At 42.0% G+C, this 18,523-nt stretch overlaps 1 protein-coding gene across 1 annotated transcript in view; it reads left to right on the top strand.

The window, feature by feature from the left end:
- Positions 1-240: 240 nt before the first annotated feature.
- AKAP6 (A-kinase anchoring protein 6) overlaps positions 241-18,523 on the top strand; it is a 332,898-nt gene continuing 314,615 nt past the window's right edge. The window contains exons 1-2 of the mRNA XM_084827230.1: positions 241-263; positions 5,293-5,650. Of these exons, the coding sequence (XP_084683356.1) occupies positions 241-263; positions 5,293-5,650 (381 nt within the window). The remainder of the gene's footprint in view (positions 264-5,292; positions 5,651-18,523) is intronic.

Genomic DNA, 18,523 nt, shown 5'->3' with positions numbered 1-18,523 from the left:
TTGAGCTGAGCAATAATACTCTCAGTGAGACATTGGCTGCTTTCTGTTCAAAGAAGCGCTCACGAATCAAGCTCATATTTACCCTAGCTTGCCAGCATGATTTTATAGGTTGGTGCGGAGATGACATGACAGTTTGCCTTGTTCTGCCAAGCAGAACGCTAGTGGATGAAGAGGACGACGAGGAGGAGCCTGGCTTCCCTAAGATTATGAAGAGTGACAACGCTGGGAGGACCCTCTCTGATGATGCCAGTTCTCTCGGGAACGTGTGTGAGATCTTTGTTTTCCTTTTGTAGCTGAGGTAGTCAGATTACAGCAGCTTTTGATTCTCTTAGCAACTACATAATGAATTAGGTGTAATTATTCAGTCATTTCTATATGCAGCAGTGTATTCTTTCAAATGTGGCCTTTAAAGAAATAGCTAGAAAGTTCTGTCTTGGTTAGTAAGCCTGTCTTGATTACTGTTGTAAGAAATTTGACAAAGTAGAAATATATAGTTCCATCATTCTTGATTTGTCTGTGTGTGCATGTATGGGTATACTTGGCAGTGATTCACTGTGGCTTTCTTAGAAGCATAAGAAAAAGGATTTGCCTTTATTTTAATAGCTGCCAACCTAAAACAGTAGTAGTATGGGAGAGGCACTGTGCAGATTCAAGAGAGTGATAAGAGAAAGCAGGTCAGTAATTACCAAGGCTGATGAGAATCAGATCCTGACCTGCTTCAAAATTAAATCTGCCACCTTCTGCATTGAACCTGGGAGGTTTTAAAACTTCCTTATACAGAAGCATGCTCTAAAGATGTGTGTTAGTTTTCATGTTGAAACACACCGAGAATGAGAGAGCCTTAGAGAGTCTAGGGAAGGAGTCAAGTTTTAAGGAGAACAGCCACTGGGCACTTCTGCGCAGTTGCTTCCTGGGTTTTTGCTAGGTATTGATCAGTGGGGAGTAATTCGTTTGCCTGTGAGTTATGCTCATATTGGCATAATAAATTTCATGGGCCTAATCAAAATCCAACTTTTAGAATGCAATAACACTGAAAATAATAACCTATTGTTATTCATTAAAACTGTACAGGGTAAAAATAACAATGAAGGATGGTGTGATTTCTTTAATGAGGAAGATTTTCTCAAATTATAAAGTGATCTGGGACAATTCAGAACTACTAAACTCAGTGGGGATTTTTGCTACGATTGTCATCAGTGGAATGCAGATTCTGTATTTCTGCATTCTGCATTTGTCACAGCTGCATGTACAGTACAATCCTAGACATGTTTACTCATAAGAAAGTCCCACTGTGTTCAGTGGGGTTTACTCCCTACTAAATGAGCACAGAATTGCAGCCTTATAGTGCTTCCCATGCATAGCTACTCAGAAGTAAATCCCACTGACCGCAGTGAGACCTACTCCCAATTAAGTGCGTTTAGGATGGCAGTCTTATAGTACAAACATATTTTTATATATTGAATTGTAATAACAGGTAAAATGCATTGCTGCATTAGGATTATGTTGGGCTGTTATTATCAGTATTAAGTGCAATAAAGATGCTATAACTTCCTTGAGTTTCATCTTCTGTTGCACTGCAATCATATTTTTCTAGTATGATCCACTATATTTCATACTTCACAATATTTTTACATTTAAAAAATCTAATTTCATCCTCCCCAAAGGGCACACCTTGCTGGAACATGGTTGTCCAAGTGTCAAAGACTCTGGACAGCAGTATTTGTCACATGAAAGGTGACATGCATACATATAGCCATGCTTCTGCAGTGTTTTAAAAAGTTGTATGATTATTGCTATTGGTATGTATTTCTGAATGCTTTAAAGGCTGAGTGTATGGGATTGCTCATCAAGCCTTTTAAAAAAGTTATAAACCTTGCTATGGAGTAAAGCGAGGCTACTCTCCTTCCTAGAAAAGCCTTGATATGCTGTTCCTTTTTGCCTTTGTTTTATTTAGTTTTGATAGCTGTGTGCTCTTCTCTCCAGTGCTGAAGCATAGATCTGCACTGATCTTTATTTTCTTTTTTAAAAGACAAAACAGCAGCATGGGTCAGCACCCCAAGGCTCTTCCACCCTCAGTCCCAATCAGTTATCTGTGACCGGGATATTGCATATTGTCTTTGAATGGGGACATGGGGAACTTCATGGATAACCTTTACCTGTAGTTGGTGTGGCCATTCACTTATTGTTGGGCACAATGAAAATATTATCTCCACCATGTATTACTTATTTATGTATTTATATCTGGCCTTTCCTCATAAAGTTCAAGGTGAATTACAAAAAATAAGAAAAAAACATTTCTTATTTTCTAGTTAAACATTTGTTTTGTTGTAATATTTAACAACTTAATGTGCACATTCTTGGCAGCCTTAAATTTGGGTTGGTTATGCAGAATGTGGATTTCCAAATGATGATAACAGAAGCCCTATGCAGGCATTACCACAGCCTCCCCCATGCCTCACAGATGCTGACTCCACCTCTGACCTTCCCATGTTGAGTGGCAAGTTTTGAAGGGGGACCCTAAGCCCATTGGACTGACCAGTCTTAGAAGTTAGAATCCTCCATGCAGTTGGGGACCTGATAGTTCAGGGTTGCTGATCACGGGGAGGATTCTAAGCATGTTCAGCTGAATGCTCTTAGAATCCACCTTCAGACTTTCCTGCAAAATGCAGGAAGGTGGAGTATGGAGCAGGGGACATGTGCCCATTGGGAGAGGTCTCATGTGTGCAGAGCCACTTTTCTTTCCACGGCTTCAGAGTATAATATCTGAACAGGACTATAGGTTGGTACAAATGTTGTAGTCCTGTCTCATATTCCCCTGGACTCCTTGACATTGTGCTTGATTATTTTTTCGCCATCTGATTTACCAGATGACCTATGTTTTCATATGGATTTTGTTTCTGTAGTCCAGCTGCTTGCACTTGGAGAGCCAAGCACCCTCATGCTTAAAAGTCTTGAAGTGTTACAACTGAGTACACAACAATAGAGCTATGAGAATTAGGGATGTCGGAGAAATCCGCAACAGAATCAAATGACTTCGGATTTTTATTAAACTGACCTGTGGATTCCACAGAGGACCAGCTTTTCCCCCAATCGGCCGAATTCCTCAGACTATTTTTCTAACTTTCTTGAATTTAAATTTTTACTAAATTTTGTGCAACTTTAGTAACAGAAAAATATGCAAAATATTTAAAAAACAGCCAAAATTGCACATTCTCCCCATAAGCAGAAACGTGAAAATACACATTTTGCGGGGATTTGCGCATTGGGTGGGATTTGTGTATTTTCACAAGTACAAATTTGTGCAAATGTGAATTTGCACAAATTCCAGAACACAGAAAAATCTGATTCCAGCTAGGGATGTACGAAAGTCACTTACCTTTTCGAAGGGTGACATTCGCGGTGGGGGGGTGGCGCTCTGTCCCTCCCCCGGAAATTCTCCCCGGCCAGCTCCGCTCCGCAGCAACTCTGCAGAGCCACCAGCCGGGGCTGCCCGCAGCTCGACATCCGGCCGCTGGGTTGCACAGGGACGTAAATGGTGGCCGCCATAGCCGCTGCCATTTGCGTTCCTGTATTTTGCTGTGATAGGCTACGTATATATTTACGTATATATATTTACGTAGCCTATCACATATATATTTACGTAGCCTATCACAGTGGGGAAAAAAAGGGGAACGCAAATGGTGGCGGCTACGGTGGCCGCCATTTGCATTCCCTTTTTTTTTGCCGTGATAGGCTACGTAAATATTTACGTAGCCTATTATGGCAAAAGACAGGGGTGCAAATGGCGTCCCTGCGTTAGCCGTGATAGGCTACATAAGTATTGACGTAGCCTATCACGGCAATAATGAAGAAGCGAATGGTGGCTGTAGATGCGGCCGCCATTCGCAAAGCAGCGCAAACGGCAGCAGGTAGGTGCTCCGTTTCGCACGCCTTTTGCGGGGTGGGGGGGCAGGGGGCTTCGTTCCGCCATGGATTTCAGTGCATACGGCCTCACCAAGATCCATGGTGGAATTCTCTGACATCCCTAATTCCATCAATGAGCGGACAACAGAACGAAAGGCACCTGACAATCCGTGAAACGCAGACAGAATTGATTTTATACAAGCTGTACATCCCTAATGAGAATAAGTCATTTGCCCTTTCTCTAACATCTAATGGCCTTTGGCTGTAATTGTTGTCTACAGTTGGAGTGTTTTCGCAGTTAGGATTGCTGCCAATTTAGAGACTAAGGGTGCAATCCTATAGCCGCTAGTCAGCAGCTGGACGGACATAGGATAGGTCGTTTCCTGGAAACCGACCTTGGAGCCACGCTCTGAGGTCAATTCCCTGAGAGCTGACTTCCACCCCCTCCTGCGCTACTTCATAGGCAGCACAGATCAGCCCCGCGCTCTGCACTCATAAGAGGAGCACAGAGCAGTGAAAACGGGGCATTCCTGGGGCTGGCCCGGAGAGGGTGGATGTCCCTTTCCAACACTCCCTGTATATCGTCTGGTGTTGCGCCCCCCCACACTCCGACTTCCCACAGCTAGACAGCCGAAATCAACAGTCTAGCCATGAATGAAGGGCTCCTGCCCTGCACTGGATTGGTGGCCACCTATCCTGAGAGGATTGCGCCCTAAATGTGCAATCCTTTGCATGTTTAGACAGAGAAAAGTCCTACAACTCCCAGCATCCTTCCAGCCAGTGATCTTCTTTGGATTGGAGCAATAAGCTACAATATCATCTTTATTGCACTTTTGGAGTCCTGAATTCCTTGGCTTTTTGTTATCTAAAGCAACCCTTGAATGCTTTTGGTATCTAATCTGCACATAGGTTTCAATGACATCTCAGCTGTTGTTCACTCAATCCCTCCCCGGCAAATGTCTAGCTCTTATGACTATGAAGATAATCAAAGTACATAAGGAACGGCTGGTGTAATCTCAGAAGCTAGAGGCTGGGATGCTGATGAGATTTGTTTGTAGTCAGGGGCATGGCTGTATTGCCCTCGAAAGTCCTTGCCCCTCATCACAGCCAGCAGAAGTAAAATAAGTTATGCAAATCTGCTTAATTTGCATGCTTCGTACAGATTGCAGCTCTCCTTGGAGTTGAATTTTGGTTATATTTATGAAGAATTTTGATCTTTTTCTTAATTCATACAGCCTGCTTTGAGGAAGAACTCTGTATGTGCCTAAGCAGCTAATGGAATGGGATAAATTATTAGTGATCCAGTTTGGTGTGCATTTGGGGTGGGGCTGAAGAGGATACTTTTATTGCTTTTAAAACGATTCCCTTTCTTTTCTTTCATACGTGCAGCAGATTTGGAAAGAATTATGGTCTAGAGCTGCCGATGTTAGCCATGGAAGTTGCACTTTCCCCCATCAGGCCTCAGGAACTGGATTCTGTAGCTACTGATGCATCCCCCATGGTCATCAACATGACTCCCACCACCGAGCAAGAAGGTGGAGAAGATATGCTGAAAGACCTTGATCCTGGGCAGCAGTACGAAAAGCCTCCCCCTCTCCACACAGGAGCTGACTGGAAAATCGTTCTCCACTTGCCTGAGATTGAAACGTGGCTCCGGATGACATCAGAAAGGGTCAGGGATCTGACTTACTCAGTGCAGCAGGACTCGGACAGCAAGCATGTCGATGTGCATTTGGTGCAGCTGAAAGTAAGCTAAAGTATTACTATCTACCTGTTATGTGTCAACTTTAAGATGTCCGAGAGACAATTCACCTGCAGGTTGTAATAATGAGGAAGGACAAATGTATACAATGATTGTATCATTATATTTACTGAAAATCTCTTTCCTAGAGACAAAGACATATGCCTAACTAATGTCATGGTGAGTGGGGCTCTGCTGCAGGGCCCAGTCTATCAGAACAGATCAGTAACTCTGTGGTGAATACAGGCAACCGTTTCCCAAGTGGTAAGTTATTGTAATGATAGACTTCCGCCCAATATGTAGCAGACAATGCAGGTGACAAACTCTTTATGTCAGGCCCGGGGTGCCAAGCTGGGTCCCCAGGTAGCCACACTCCCCCTGGCTCCACCCCTTTCCCCTAAGTACTGATAGTTTGGTGGTTTCCTGGCTTTTTTTGCAGTTTTTTTCCCCCACTCTAAAAGATTGAAATGCCTTTCCTCAGGCTTAGATACTGGAAGTAAGAGCTTTAAGCTAAAACATTTTTGTATTTTGTGCTTGCCCCTTCTGCCTTTGCCTTGGCTCCTGCCCACTACTGGAATGCAGCCCCCAAAACATTCTCTGAAATGGAATTTGGCCCTCGGGCTGAAAGAGGTTCTGCACCCCTGCCTGATGTGATGTCTATTGTAATTTGGTATATAAATAAATTCAGCCACTGTCAAGGTGTAGGTTGTTTTTCTACTTCTTTGAAGGGCTTGTGCTGCTAATTCTGATCATGAATGCAACCTGCTCTGGGTGGTGGAACAAGGTAATACAGGCTGACCTGGAATTTGCACTAGACCAAATTATGCATGCTGTCTATTAGTCTGTGCAAGTATGCTTTTGTAAGGCTACAGAACCTATCCTAACTTATCTGAACAAATCAGTAGAAAAGCCTGGATGCATGTGTGGATCTAGTGACTGCAGCTCTTTGCATTTCCACAGATGAGCATAACAGAACATCCACTACATGTAGGAATGCCCTCTTTTATTTCAGGCCAGTTTCAGTTAATAAAAATTCTTCATGCAATGGCAGGGTTCTTGTCCTATGTTAGATCTTGTAGTCCACAAGGAGAGGTTTATAATCTAAATAGAAGACCCTGAATCCAGAAAGTGTAACCTAAATATATCGAGAACAAATGGTCAGAAATGCCCCTTCTTTGTTCTTAAAATCTGTGTCTTTTACCATATAGTGTGTATACGTGTGCATGTGCGCGAGCGTGCGTACATACACACACACACTACATATATATATAGAGAGAGAAAGTGAGTAAATATATATGTGTGTGTGTGTGTGTGCACGTGCGCGCGCGTGTGTATCTATATGTATCAGAACAGATCCACCAAAGAAAGCACATACGTGGAGCTTCACATATACAATGTACTTAGTTTAGTGCTGGGATGTTCCTTAAATGGACATAATTATTTCTGCATGTGCACTGGGGTTTCCTGGCATTTTTCTCTATGTAGCAAGTTTTGCATTGCATCAAAGGCTGCTCACAAAGCTTCTCCAAGTTGTTTTCATGGCTTGTTGGCAGCCACAGGGTGCTCTTTTAGGAAGAGAGGGCCCCAGAAGCCCTGCTGGATGTGCAACACTCATTGCACAGATCTTTGGATCTGAGCCTAATCATTTGGAACTACAGGGATAAAATCAGACTCTGCATGCAGAAGGTGAATTGATTACAGCTGAGTGACCTGTTCAGCTAAAATATATGCTAAAGACCTTCTTTCAAATTCCCAAAGTTCCCCCCATTAAAAACACATTCTGACAGTAGATTTGCCTTCAACATATGACAAGTTTGCAGATTCAAGGAGTTCCTTGCATAGAAGACCATTTTAAAAATGCAATCTATGGCATTTTAGTAGTTGTGCAGTTCAGAAAGGCCTCTGTGATGAATTTGCTGACTAGTAGACCAACTCGTTGATGCAAAGATAATAAATCTAATGGCATTTTCTTAAATACAAAGAATGGTATCCAATTAACTCCTGCTGCTTATGGAATGGCTTCTGTCAATGGAATGGGGAGGGAGGATTCTTCTCTCCTGCAGCCTCCTACACACCCTCAGAATTAGCACCCCCTGGAGCAGGTTTTGAGGAGCACAGGCGAGGAGGGGGTAGTCCACTTGCGCGATGATGGGTTTCTCCCAAATGGTTTTCTTTATTTTTAACTCATAATCTCAGGGGGTCTCTATGAAATGCATTATTTAAAATGTATGAGGAATATTTTGAAGAAATTCATGAGCAAAATGGATGAGAATTTCTTATCAAAAGTAATATATGGGTTTGTACACTGGAGGAGATTAAACATTATTTGAGAGCAGCAAATATTGGCCCAAAACAGCAACTAAATATTGACTTCAAAAACTGAGTCTTGAATTCTTGGAAACTCAGCTGTGTTGCTTTCTGTACAAGTTTTGTCAGAGAGTGTAAAAATAATTATATCATCTGTGGCAGCACATATAGGGAGCCTGCCAGGCTGCCAGAAATGGCTTGTCAGGCCACATGTGACCCATGGGCCACTTTTTGCACCCCTGATGTAAAGCTTTAAATAGCTTGGGGCTCAAATAGTTGAAGGTGCCTACTCTATCTCAACCTGCCAGTTTGTTAAGATCTTCTGCCAAGGCCCTTCTCCATGTTTCACTTCCATCAGAGGTACAAAGAATGTCTATAAAGGAGTGAGATTTCTTTGCAATGGAGCTCTGGTTATGGAATGCCCTCCCAAAAGAGGTTTACTGGTGCCAACACTGAGATCATTTGGGCACTAGACTAAAATATTTGCTTTAATTTACCAAAGCATTCTAATAGATTTTACTGTTTTAATTGTACAAATTTTAGGCTGTAATCTTAAACATATTCACCCGAGAGTAAATTCCATTGAACTGAAATCTGATGTGATGAAAGGTGGTATAAAAATGTTTTAAATAAATAAAAAAGTATAAAATATAGGAAACATAGGGAAACACATTTTGCCTTGAGAACTGTAGACTGAAATAAAGCACAGAAATGTTTTCAATGATTGAATAACACTACTGATCTGTATTTATACATCTTAAAGACAAGACTGAAAAATGGCAAAATTGGGGCCTGATATAAATTCCAGTATTCATTCATTCATTGTATTTCTATACCGCCCCATAGCCGAAGCTCTCGGGGCGGTTCACAAAAATTAAAAACCATTAAAATACACTATAAAAAATATAAAAACCATTCAAATAATGACATAAAACAAACAACACACAACAACAACATGTATCTAAAACAGTTTAAAAACAATCAGCTCCCTATAAAGTATAATCATCAACCTGTTAATTTTCTGCTTCCCCTCCTCTCTGTTCAGTATAGAAGCTGCTTCTGTTATAGTGAAACAAAGTCATACTGGAGATTGCCTTTTATGAATGCTGCAGAGTGTGTCTCAGTCAAAGCATTTGTGATCCAAAGGTTAATAGAATATCTTAAGAAAGAAAGCTCATAGTCCAGAAAACAGTTTTGGAGGATGTAGTTCCATTTCTGAACTTTTGCAGGGCAGACCTGGATGGGAGGTTGCTTTACATCACTCAAAACTCTATGGAGGTGGGTGGGATTGAAGTGTAACAATCAAATCAACCCATAGCTTTACAGCAAAATACTAAATGATTCCTTTTCTCAGAATGAAAGTTATGCAGTGGGTTACTTGATGATCATGTACAAGGATTAGTTTCACAAGAAGACAAGGGCCCCATCTACACCGGGCTTTTACTCCGGGGCAGGTGCGAGTCGAGGTCTGTCGTGATAGATGATGCAGTTGCAACTTCACAGCCATCCGTGGTTTTTGCCTGGAAAATGCGGCCTTCCAAGGAGTCATTTTACTGCAATTTGGGGGGGGGGGTTGCTGCGAGTTTCCCCGTGATTGCGGGCCATCTGTTCCTTCAACGAACCGACTTCGCATTTTGCAGTGGGCATGTTGTAGGCGTACATAGTGCCTGCGTCACTCTGTGATGCCCCTTTAGTCCTACCATCCCTTCGCAGCTGCTCAGTTACAGAGGCACAGAGGGCCGCTTTCATCTATTTAATCACACTTTCGCATAGTTTTGCTGCTTCATATCTTCACAACAGTTGTGGACTCAGTATCCAAGGGCCAGGGGTGGGGGCGTTCTTGGGAAGGACCAACATCACTCCGGCCACCATTTTGGAGCAATGGCTAGGCATGTAGCGCTCATGCTTATAAGCGCGAACCATCACGAGAGTCTTGGGCTGGGGAACTGTCGAACTGATGGTGCGGAAATGAAGGAGCACAAAACCCCACTTTTGGAACAGAAAGACACAGCAGAGCCCCTCAAATATAAAACAGCCACTGAAGTGTCGCACCCCCACACTCACGGGACTGCACAGCTGCGCATTTCATTAAAATGGCAAAAAAAAAGAGGGCACAGCAAGTCTGTAAGGGAAGCACGCGGTACATTGCGAATGTATCGCAGGGCATACTGACTCGAAGCCGCATTGCTGCGCATTTGCGACGGGGTGGGGGGTCAAAGCGATGCTATATAGATGGGTCCAAGGAAGAATTAGAAAATATATTTAAAAAAAACTGTGCCAAAAAATCTTCACAATTCAAGAACACAATGTGAGCAAAGGACTAGACAGAAATGTTGAGAATTGGGAAACAGTATATAATTCCCTTTGCTCTCAGTTAATATGTATCAACATGAAGCCTTTGAAACTGAGACTCTGTTGGAACAGGGCCCATTAGCGTGGAACCCTATGTACGTACAGGTCTGATCCGCACAATCATTAAGGCCTCATTTGTACGGCTAACGATACCATGGACTGGTCTTAAACATGTAGGACACCTTTTGCCTTCATTTATGAAAGTCTGAAAATTTGGAATAGTTCTATCAGAATTGTCTAGAATTTGAATCAGAAGCTTTCTGGTCTGTGCAGTGAGTCAATTAAAATGTATGAGTGAAGGAAGAAGGAGCAATATTGCTTTTCCAGGCTCCAGAATAGGAATACCACTCCTCTCCCCACAGCTCACTGGTTCCTCCTGACGTAGGCATAGTAGTCATAGTCCATTTCCCACAATACATTGTACTCAAAGCAGCTCACAAAATGAAAAAAAATAATACCCATAACTACAATATTAACTCAATTACAGTTTATTTAACATATATCAAATATTTAAATAATTTGGCTTTGACCTGAGTTTGCAACCAATACCTCCAAGCTCAGGCTTGAGTTACAGCCAGATTTGAGCTTGCTGTCAGCAACCCACGCAGTCTGCTGACTGGTTGCCTTTTGTTCCATTCCTGTGCCCCACCCTCCCTACCCCAGCATGGATTTCTAAAGCCTGGTCTACACATGCAGCAGAATGAGTTTGCAATGAGAGCCCTTTTCAGTTGTTTGTTGTGTGTGCAAAGAAGAGCCCTAACATGTGAGCAGCATAAAGCTCCAGCCCCAAATCCATACACTGAAACACATGTCTGCAATGTGCACTTGTATTTACAAGGGTATGTAGGGCCCAGTGCAATTAAGAATGCTTTAAAAAAAGCAGCGTTCTCAATCACATGCTCAGTACAGGCATGTCTTTTAACTTGCAGATGGCAGGGGTGAAGCCATCCATGCATCCATTGTACATATAGAAAAGAGTACTATTGATTAAAAAGAGTTGAGATGGTATCCTGCAGGTAAGGAATCATAATTTGAATGGTCCTGTATATTAAAAACATTCCTGCAAGTGGAAAATAAGCAGAGAAGGGTTAGGCTAGAATATTTTTTCTTCCTGTACTATTTCTTTACTTGTAAGGAGAATTCGAATTGACCTTTCCCTTCTGTGGATCTGCTCAAGTCCTCCATCAACTTGAGTTCTAATCCTTCCTGGATTGGCACTTCTGCTCATACATACCTAGCGCAGCACCACTAACATATCGTAAGGTGGGAAGGGGCACATTAAATAATACTAATAATAATGAGAACGAGGAGGAGGAGTCCCCCAAAAGAAGAAAAAAGACACAAGGTGATTTAAGGCAATCTAAGCTGTGAGACTGATGAAAAGAATTGAATGAAGAGTATTTCTGAACAAAAACAGCAATCCGCTTATCATATATATTATATGTTAACAAGGCTTCCTCAATCTTTTAGTAGTTGATATTTTAGCCATTAAAAGTATGTATAGCAGCATGGCACAATAAAGGAATAAGCACAACCATAAAGAAGCTCAGAAATCTGAAATGACAGAGTAATACACTTTGTTACAGCAATAGATAATGGGTGCAGTAATGGATGATAATTGTAGAAATGGTTTTCCTGGCCTCAGCAGAAGCACTGCTCTCTAAGTAAATATTCCACACAGAAAACAACCTGTGGACAGATGACTGGTATTATATGCCTGCAGTTTACAAATATGCAAAGAGAGTGTGCCATTTCCACAAGCTTTCCATGGTATGCATCAGTGTTCGGGATAATCCAGCAGAAAGACATCTACATAAATCTCAATTTACCTGTGGCTCTACATTCTGATCCAATGGTAAAGCATTTATGTTTGGTTTTCCTTTTGCTTAGATGATTAAGGCAGAAATCCTTAACCCTAGCAACACCAGTTGCTGGGAACATGGGCAGGAGGGTGCTGTTGCACTCATGTCCTGCTTGTGAGTTTCCCATGGGCAGCTGGTTGGCCACTGTGTGAACAGAATGCTGGACTAGATAGACCCTTTATCTGATCCAGCATGGCTCTTCTTATGTTAAATCCTATGGTCCTTGGGAGGGTACGGATATGGCCCATAGGATAAAGTGGAACTCCTTCTACATGAGGCTTTTAACTTGCCATTTTACCAAAGCTTCTGTTTCCGGATTCTTTGTGGGACTAAGATCAGCTCCTTTACACATGTTTTTTCTGGGGGTTTTCTTTCTCTGCCTTTCTATATGTTCCACTACAAACCTCTAGGTAGCGCTGTGGTATAGCGGAATTGCACACCACCAGGGCCTCATGCCACCAATCCCAGAAACGCCAGACTTTCCTCATTGTAAGTAAGATCTACTTACAAAGAGTTTTAAAATGTAGACACTGAAAAAGGGAAACAGGAATATAAAAAGCCAATAATCAAAAGAATATTAATGGAATGATTTTAATGGAATGACACAAGTTTGATTAGGGTTTGGGTTATATTTTTTTATACATTAGTTAGTGGACCTAAGTGCCAGATAATGTGTACAGTCAATGAGTGGAGGTCTGGGGCAGGTACCACAGACATAATTCTGCTTCCCCACCATATGTTCATTCTATGCATTTGGAAGACCAAGCAAAAAGGGCTTCTGACATTACTAAATCACTTATTTATGGAATTGGGGTCCTAAATACTGGCACCCCTCCCCACCCGCAGGTGATCAGTGCTACCATAAAGCTGAACACCTGTTTCGTGAGAGGGAACCTCTCATATATGTATATATGTCATATATACATATATGTATATGTATATATATATATATACATATATATATATATATATATGTGTGTGTGTGTGTGTGTGTGTGTGTATATATATATATATATATATATATATGTCATATATATATATATATATATGACATATATGTATATATGTCATATATACAATGACATATATATTCAATAATAAAAAAAACCTATAAATTTAGGTTTCTGTTGTGCAAATGGGCCTCTCTGGCAGAGCTCACATAAGAGAGCTCCACTGACCTGCCCCCTTCCAGAAACAAGCATTTCTGCTTATTTGGGGGCTTGCCCCCAGAAGTGCTAAATCGCCGTTGTGCAAGCAGGGGGCGGGGTGTTGCACAACAGAATTAGTGGGGCTGGCTGCACGCAAAACCAAAGCAGTGGTGGGCCCCACACACAGACAGGCAGGATTGGATCCTGCCCTAAGGCTCTTGCCTTAACTGACATGTTCCATAATTAGTGATGAAGTTGTGCAATGTGAGAAATTGTGCTTGCTTACAACTTGCATACAAGTTGCACAGTAGACAGTAAGCCCATTAAACAAAATTATACATAAATCTCGCTCCAGGAACTTGTCCAGCCCTGTCAATAGAGCTTACTTCTGAGTAACTTGCATACGACTGTAGTTTACCGTAGCTGTAATTCCAGTCTCCCATCCTATTTCCAGAGGCATAGGATTTACTTCTGAATATGGGTTACATCAAGACACTAGTTTCCTTTCCCCTCTTCTCCCTCCATCGGCCATCTTACCAGTAACAGCCAACAACAACAAGGAGTTTTTCTTCCCACACTGCCTTGAAAGGCAGATGCTCTCGCCTATGAATATTAACCTTTCATTCACCAGAGTTTGTTTCATGCACTTTACCACAGATCCTTTCAAGTATTAGCACCGGCACAATATTGATATGATAGTGCTGCGGTATTTCCAACATACAGAATGATTCTGAAAAACACACGCACATATATAATTAGCTGAGTACGTGTGTGTAAATGAATTGATAGGTCCCTCTGTGTTCAAAAAGGCTTACTTCTGAGTAAGCCTATACAGGATTCCAGCATACCATTTTCCTTTCTATCCCCATCCCCTGTTCATCTGTGATCTATCTGTCAGTGAGAGTGATTCCCTCAGCTTTCTAAATAACATTACCCTTATCTTAGTTGACAATTTCCTGTTCCCCTCCCACCACTGTCAGAATGCTGATGGGAACACCCTGTGCAACCCTGTTGATTCTCCTGCTCCTCTCAGTGGCTTTTGATACCATCAACCATGGTATCCTTCTGGCTGGGTTTTCTGGGTTGGGAGTTGGAGGCACTGGACTGCAGTGGTTCCGCTCCTACTTGGATGGCCGACTCCAGAAGGTGGTGCTGGGGGATTACTGCTCTGTGCCATGGCAATTGTGCCATGGGGTTCCACAGGGCTCCATTTTGTCCCCCATGCTGTTTAACAGCTACATGAAACCGCTAGGGGGAGTTATCCGGGGGTGTGGGCTGACATGCCATCAATATGCAGATGACACCCAGCTCTACCTCTCTTTCTCATCAAACCCAGGTGAGGCAGTGGCTATTCTGAATCAGTGCCTGGGCACAGTAATGGACTGGATGAGGGCCAATAAATTGAAACTCAATCCAGACAAGACAGAGACACTGGGGTGGGTGGTTCGAACCAAGTGGGTGGTTTGTCTGCCCGGCTAGGTGATATTCAACCTGTTCTGGATGGTGTTGCACTGCCCCTAAAGGATCACGTTCGTAGTTTGGGAGTGCTCTTGGATCCAGAACTGTCATTGGAGGCACAGGCGAACTCAGTGGCATGGAGCACTTTTTATCAGCTTAGGCTGGTATACCAACTACGCCCTTATCTGGACAGAGATAGCCTACCTACAGTTATCCATGCTCTGATAACTTCTCATCTGGATTACTGTAATCCATTATACGTGGGGCTGCCTTTGAAAACAGTCCGGAAACTTCAGCTGGTCCAAAATAGGGCAGCAAGGTTAACAGGGACTGGCCAGCGAGCTCATATTACGCCAGTACTTTTCAGTTGCACTGGCTGTCAGTCCATTTCCGGGCCCGATTCAAGGTGCTGGTATTAACATTTAAAGCCCTTAATGGTCTGGGTCCAGGTTATCTGAAGGATCGCCTCCCCCCATATGTGCCTGCCTGGACCTTAAGATCATCCTCAGCGGCCCTTCTCCATGAGCCCCTGCCAAAGGAAGTAAGGTGGGTGGCTACTAGGAGGGTTTTTTCTGCTGTGGCACCCCGGCTGTGGAATGAGCCCCCTAGTGAGGTTTGCCTGGCACCTACTTTGTATTCCTTTTGGCGCCAGGTTAAGACCTTTTTATTTTCCCAGGCATTTTAGCATTTTAGCTTTCTAGATGTTTAGCTTTGCTGTTTTAAATCCGTATTTTAAATTCCTGCACTGCTGCTAGGTTTTATTCTGGTTGTATTGTTATATTGTGGTTTTAATGTTCTATATATTTTATATTGTTTTATTGTGTGCCGTTTGGTTTTAATTGTTGTGAACTGCCCAGAGTGCTTCAGCTATTGGGCAGTGTAGAAATGAAATAAATAAATAAATAAACAAATAAACAAACACCAGAATTCCTCTAAAAAAAAAAAATACTCTTGCAGTATAATGCAAGAGTCTTTAAAATATAGGAACTGTGCATATATAGATGTAAATCTGCACTTTATAGTCACATTGCTTTGTGGTATTCTCAGTTGTGAATTTTAGAGCTCGTTCTCTCTGGCATTCCCACTGGCCCATAGTTGTGACTTCATACAAATGCTTATCTCATGGAGTGCCATGATGCAGTTAGCTGTAGCAAAGATTCAGCTAGAACAACATTTAAATCAGCAGGGAAGAGATGAGGAACTAAGTTCTACTAATACTAAGTATTATGCACAATGCTGGAAGCCAACAAACATGCAAATTATCAGGGTCTAATGGGAAAATCAACTGAACATATGCAAAGCAAATGTTAATTAAAAACGTGGAGAATGAAAATGTATTTTATTCAAAGACCAGTTCATATGAGCCGAAACTCAAGGGTTTCCTTTAAATACGTCCAATTCTCCTATGTACACAGTGGAGCTCCTTACTCTTTTCTTTTTTAAAAGTGGTTCCTTGCATTGCTTTGGAAGCTGTTCTGGGAAGAACCCATCTAAAAGAGTTTTGGGGTGACTTGTCAAGCTGTATTGGGTATAATGTCAAGATCAATTGCCTCATTGTCCTCTAGACTGGGATGCTGCTCTTGAAAGGGAATCATAGATAGATGCCTTATATACACACACAAGCATGGACCTGGCTTGTTCTTTTCCTGTATAATTCATAGAAGCAAAACATTAAGAGAGTAATTGTATTTATGTCCAATATCTGAACTATTCCATATTCAATCATCAAAAAACTTGCCGGTTTAAAAGACCAGATGATAAGGCTATCTCACGTTGGTCCAAACTCCACAAAGCCAGGAAATTGGAAGCTAAGGCTGATGCCTTATCTGATGTGCCCCGTGATCAGTCATGATGTTGTGCAGTGTCACAAATTGTGCTTGCTTACAACCTACCCTCCATGCACCCACACTTTTCCTGGGTCTTTCAGTCCCAAATCCAGATTGGGAGAATGTAGTGCCTGGTACCAGCAAAGATGCTCCACGTTGTCCTGGTCCTGTATTGCCTTATGACGCACCTGAGCCTTACTGTATTGCTAGAGGAATCCTACTGTGAGGCGACCCATGAGTGTTTGTTGCTTACGCCAGTAGCTTGCAGGATGAGTTGAACAGTGAGTTTTTCTATTGCACCAACAGAAATGAGACAAAAAAATCATTCAACACCATGCTGCTGGAGATTTCCAGCAGCAGGCATGCTGAAAGATTTTGGGGGTTGCTTTCTGTTTGGTTGCAACACAATAGGTTTGGAGTCTGAAAAGGAAAATATCCATTCTCTACCATATTGAGTTTTCCACTAGCACGCATACTGCAGGACCTACCCATGGTTGCTTTGGATCTTGAGATGCTTGGTCAAGATAAAACAATGTGGTGGTATGGTGCTGTAGATTAAAACAAGTGATTAGATTAGTGGAAGGCTTAAACACCCTCTTCCAGCACACTACTTATTGGTTTCAGACAGCATCTTCCCAATAGAGTTTGTGAGTTCAATTGTCTAATTTCATATTCTATGTAAGTCTCTGCAACTACCTTTTAGTAGGGAGAAGGCACTGCTCTACAAACATACTTCAATTTAGTAAATGTAGCAATCAATTTCTGCTCAAAGTCATTATGTTCCCCACCCACACACTACCAAGTTCCACTTTGTCTTGACGCCTCCTAATAATCTTTGAAACGATTTCCACTACCCTCACCCGCTTTGACATTTCTCACCATTACTGGCAACATCATCAGTCATACTGTTGCTAGGAAATACAGCTACATGTACCACACACCATTATTAGCAATAGTACTGTTCTCAGCCCAGCTACGTTAAAGGAGACACCCATCTCTAACTATAAACTCACCCAGTGAAGACATTGGTCGACTCACAGAATAAAGGTGTGAATAACCTTACAGTAGGATTCCCCTAGCAATACAGTAAGGCTCAGATGCTTCATAAGGCAATACAGGACCAGGACAACGTGGAGCATCTTTGCTGCTAGGTCGGGCTGAGAGTCTGTGACTGGCCCAAAGTCACCCACTGAGCTTCCATGGCTGAGTGGGGACTAGAGCCCAGGGCTCCCAAGTCCCAGTCCAGCACTCAAACCACTATACCACACTGGCTCTTTTCACACACCACATTTTCCACAGATATACACAAAAACACCCCAAACCATAACATCAATTATGATAATAATTAAAATGACACGTTATATTCTCAGAATCACACAAAAAAGCAGCCTTTGAAATACAGGAACAAGTTCATACCACTGTCTCACCAATCCATAGTGCAGAATTGTTTGTCAACCCTGATTTAAAAATAATAGTACTCTGAGCATGTGTAGTTTTAAAATTTAAACTCTCTTAAATTATATCACAACTATAATTGCAGAAATAAAATGGAACTTGCTTCTGCTGTTCTAATGCTGAACACATTTACTTCAGAATCCACACAATTTTCTTGTAGAAAAAGGTAATCTATTTCAAAAATAAAATGTTTATTTTTTCAAAAAATGTCCATCTGTATATTTTTGTATTGTTTCTTTATCCTGTAAGTTCTACCCTCATTAAATTCTACCTTTAAAGGTGGTCTAAAAATTCAGTTCCAGCAGGCTGTGCTGAGGGAGATGAGAGGGAGAAGCAGTACCATTCCTACTGAAATGTTGGCTGGGGAATGCTGGGAGTTGAACTTATTTCTGCCTAAACGTGCCTAGGATTGCATCCTATTTTTTCCCCTCATCCCTCCCAATTCTTTTTTCCTTATGTGTTATGTTTGTT

This window comes from Heloderma suspectum, chromosome 1 (genome assembly GCF_057233095.1).
Source record: "Heloderma suspectum isolate Gila_16-S chromosome 1, 16-S_ref, whole genome shotgun sequence".
In the NCBI taxonomy this organism is placed as follows: Eukaryota; Metazoa; Chordata; class Lepidosauria; order Squamata; family Helodermatidae; genus Heloderma; species Heloderma suspectum.
This window is presented reverse-complemented; position numbering and strand designations above follow the sequence as displayed.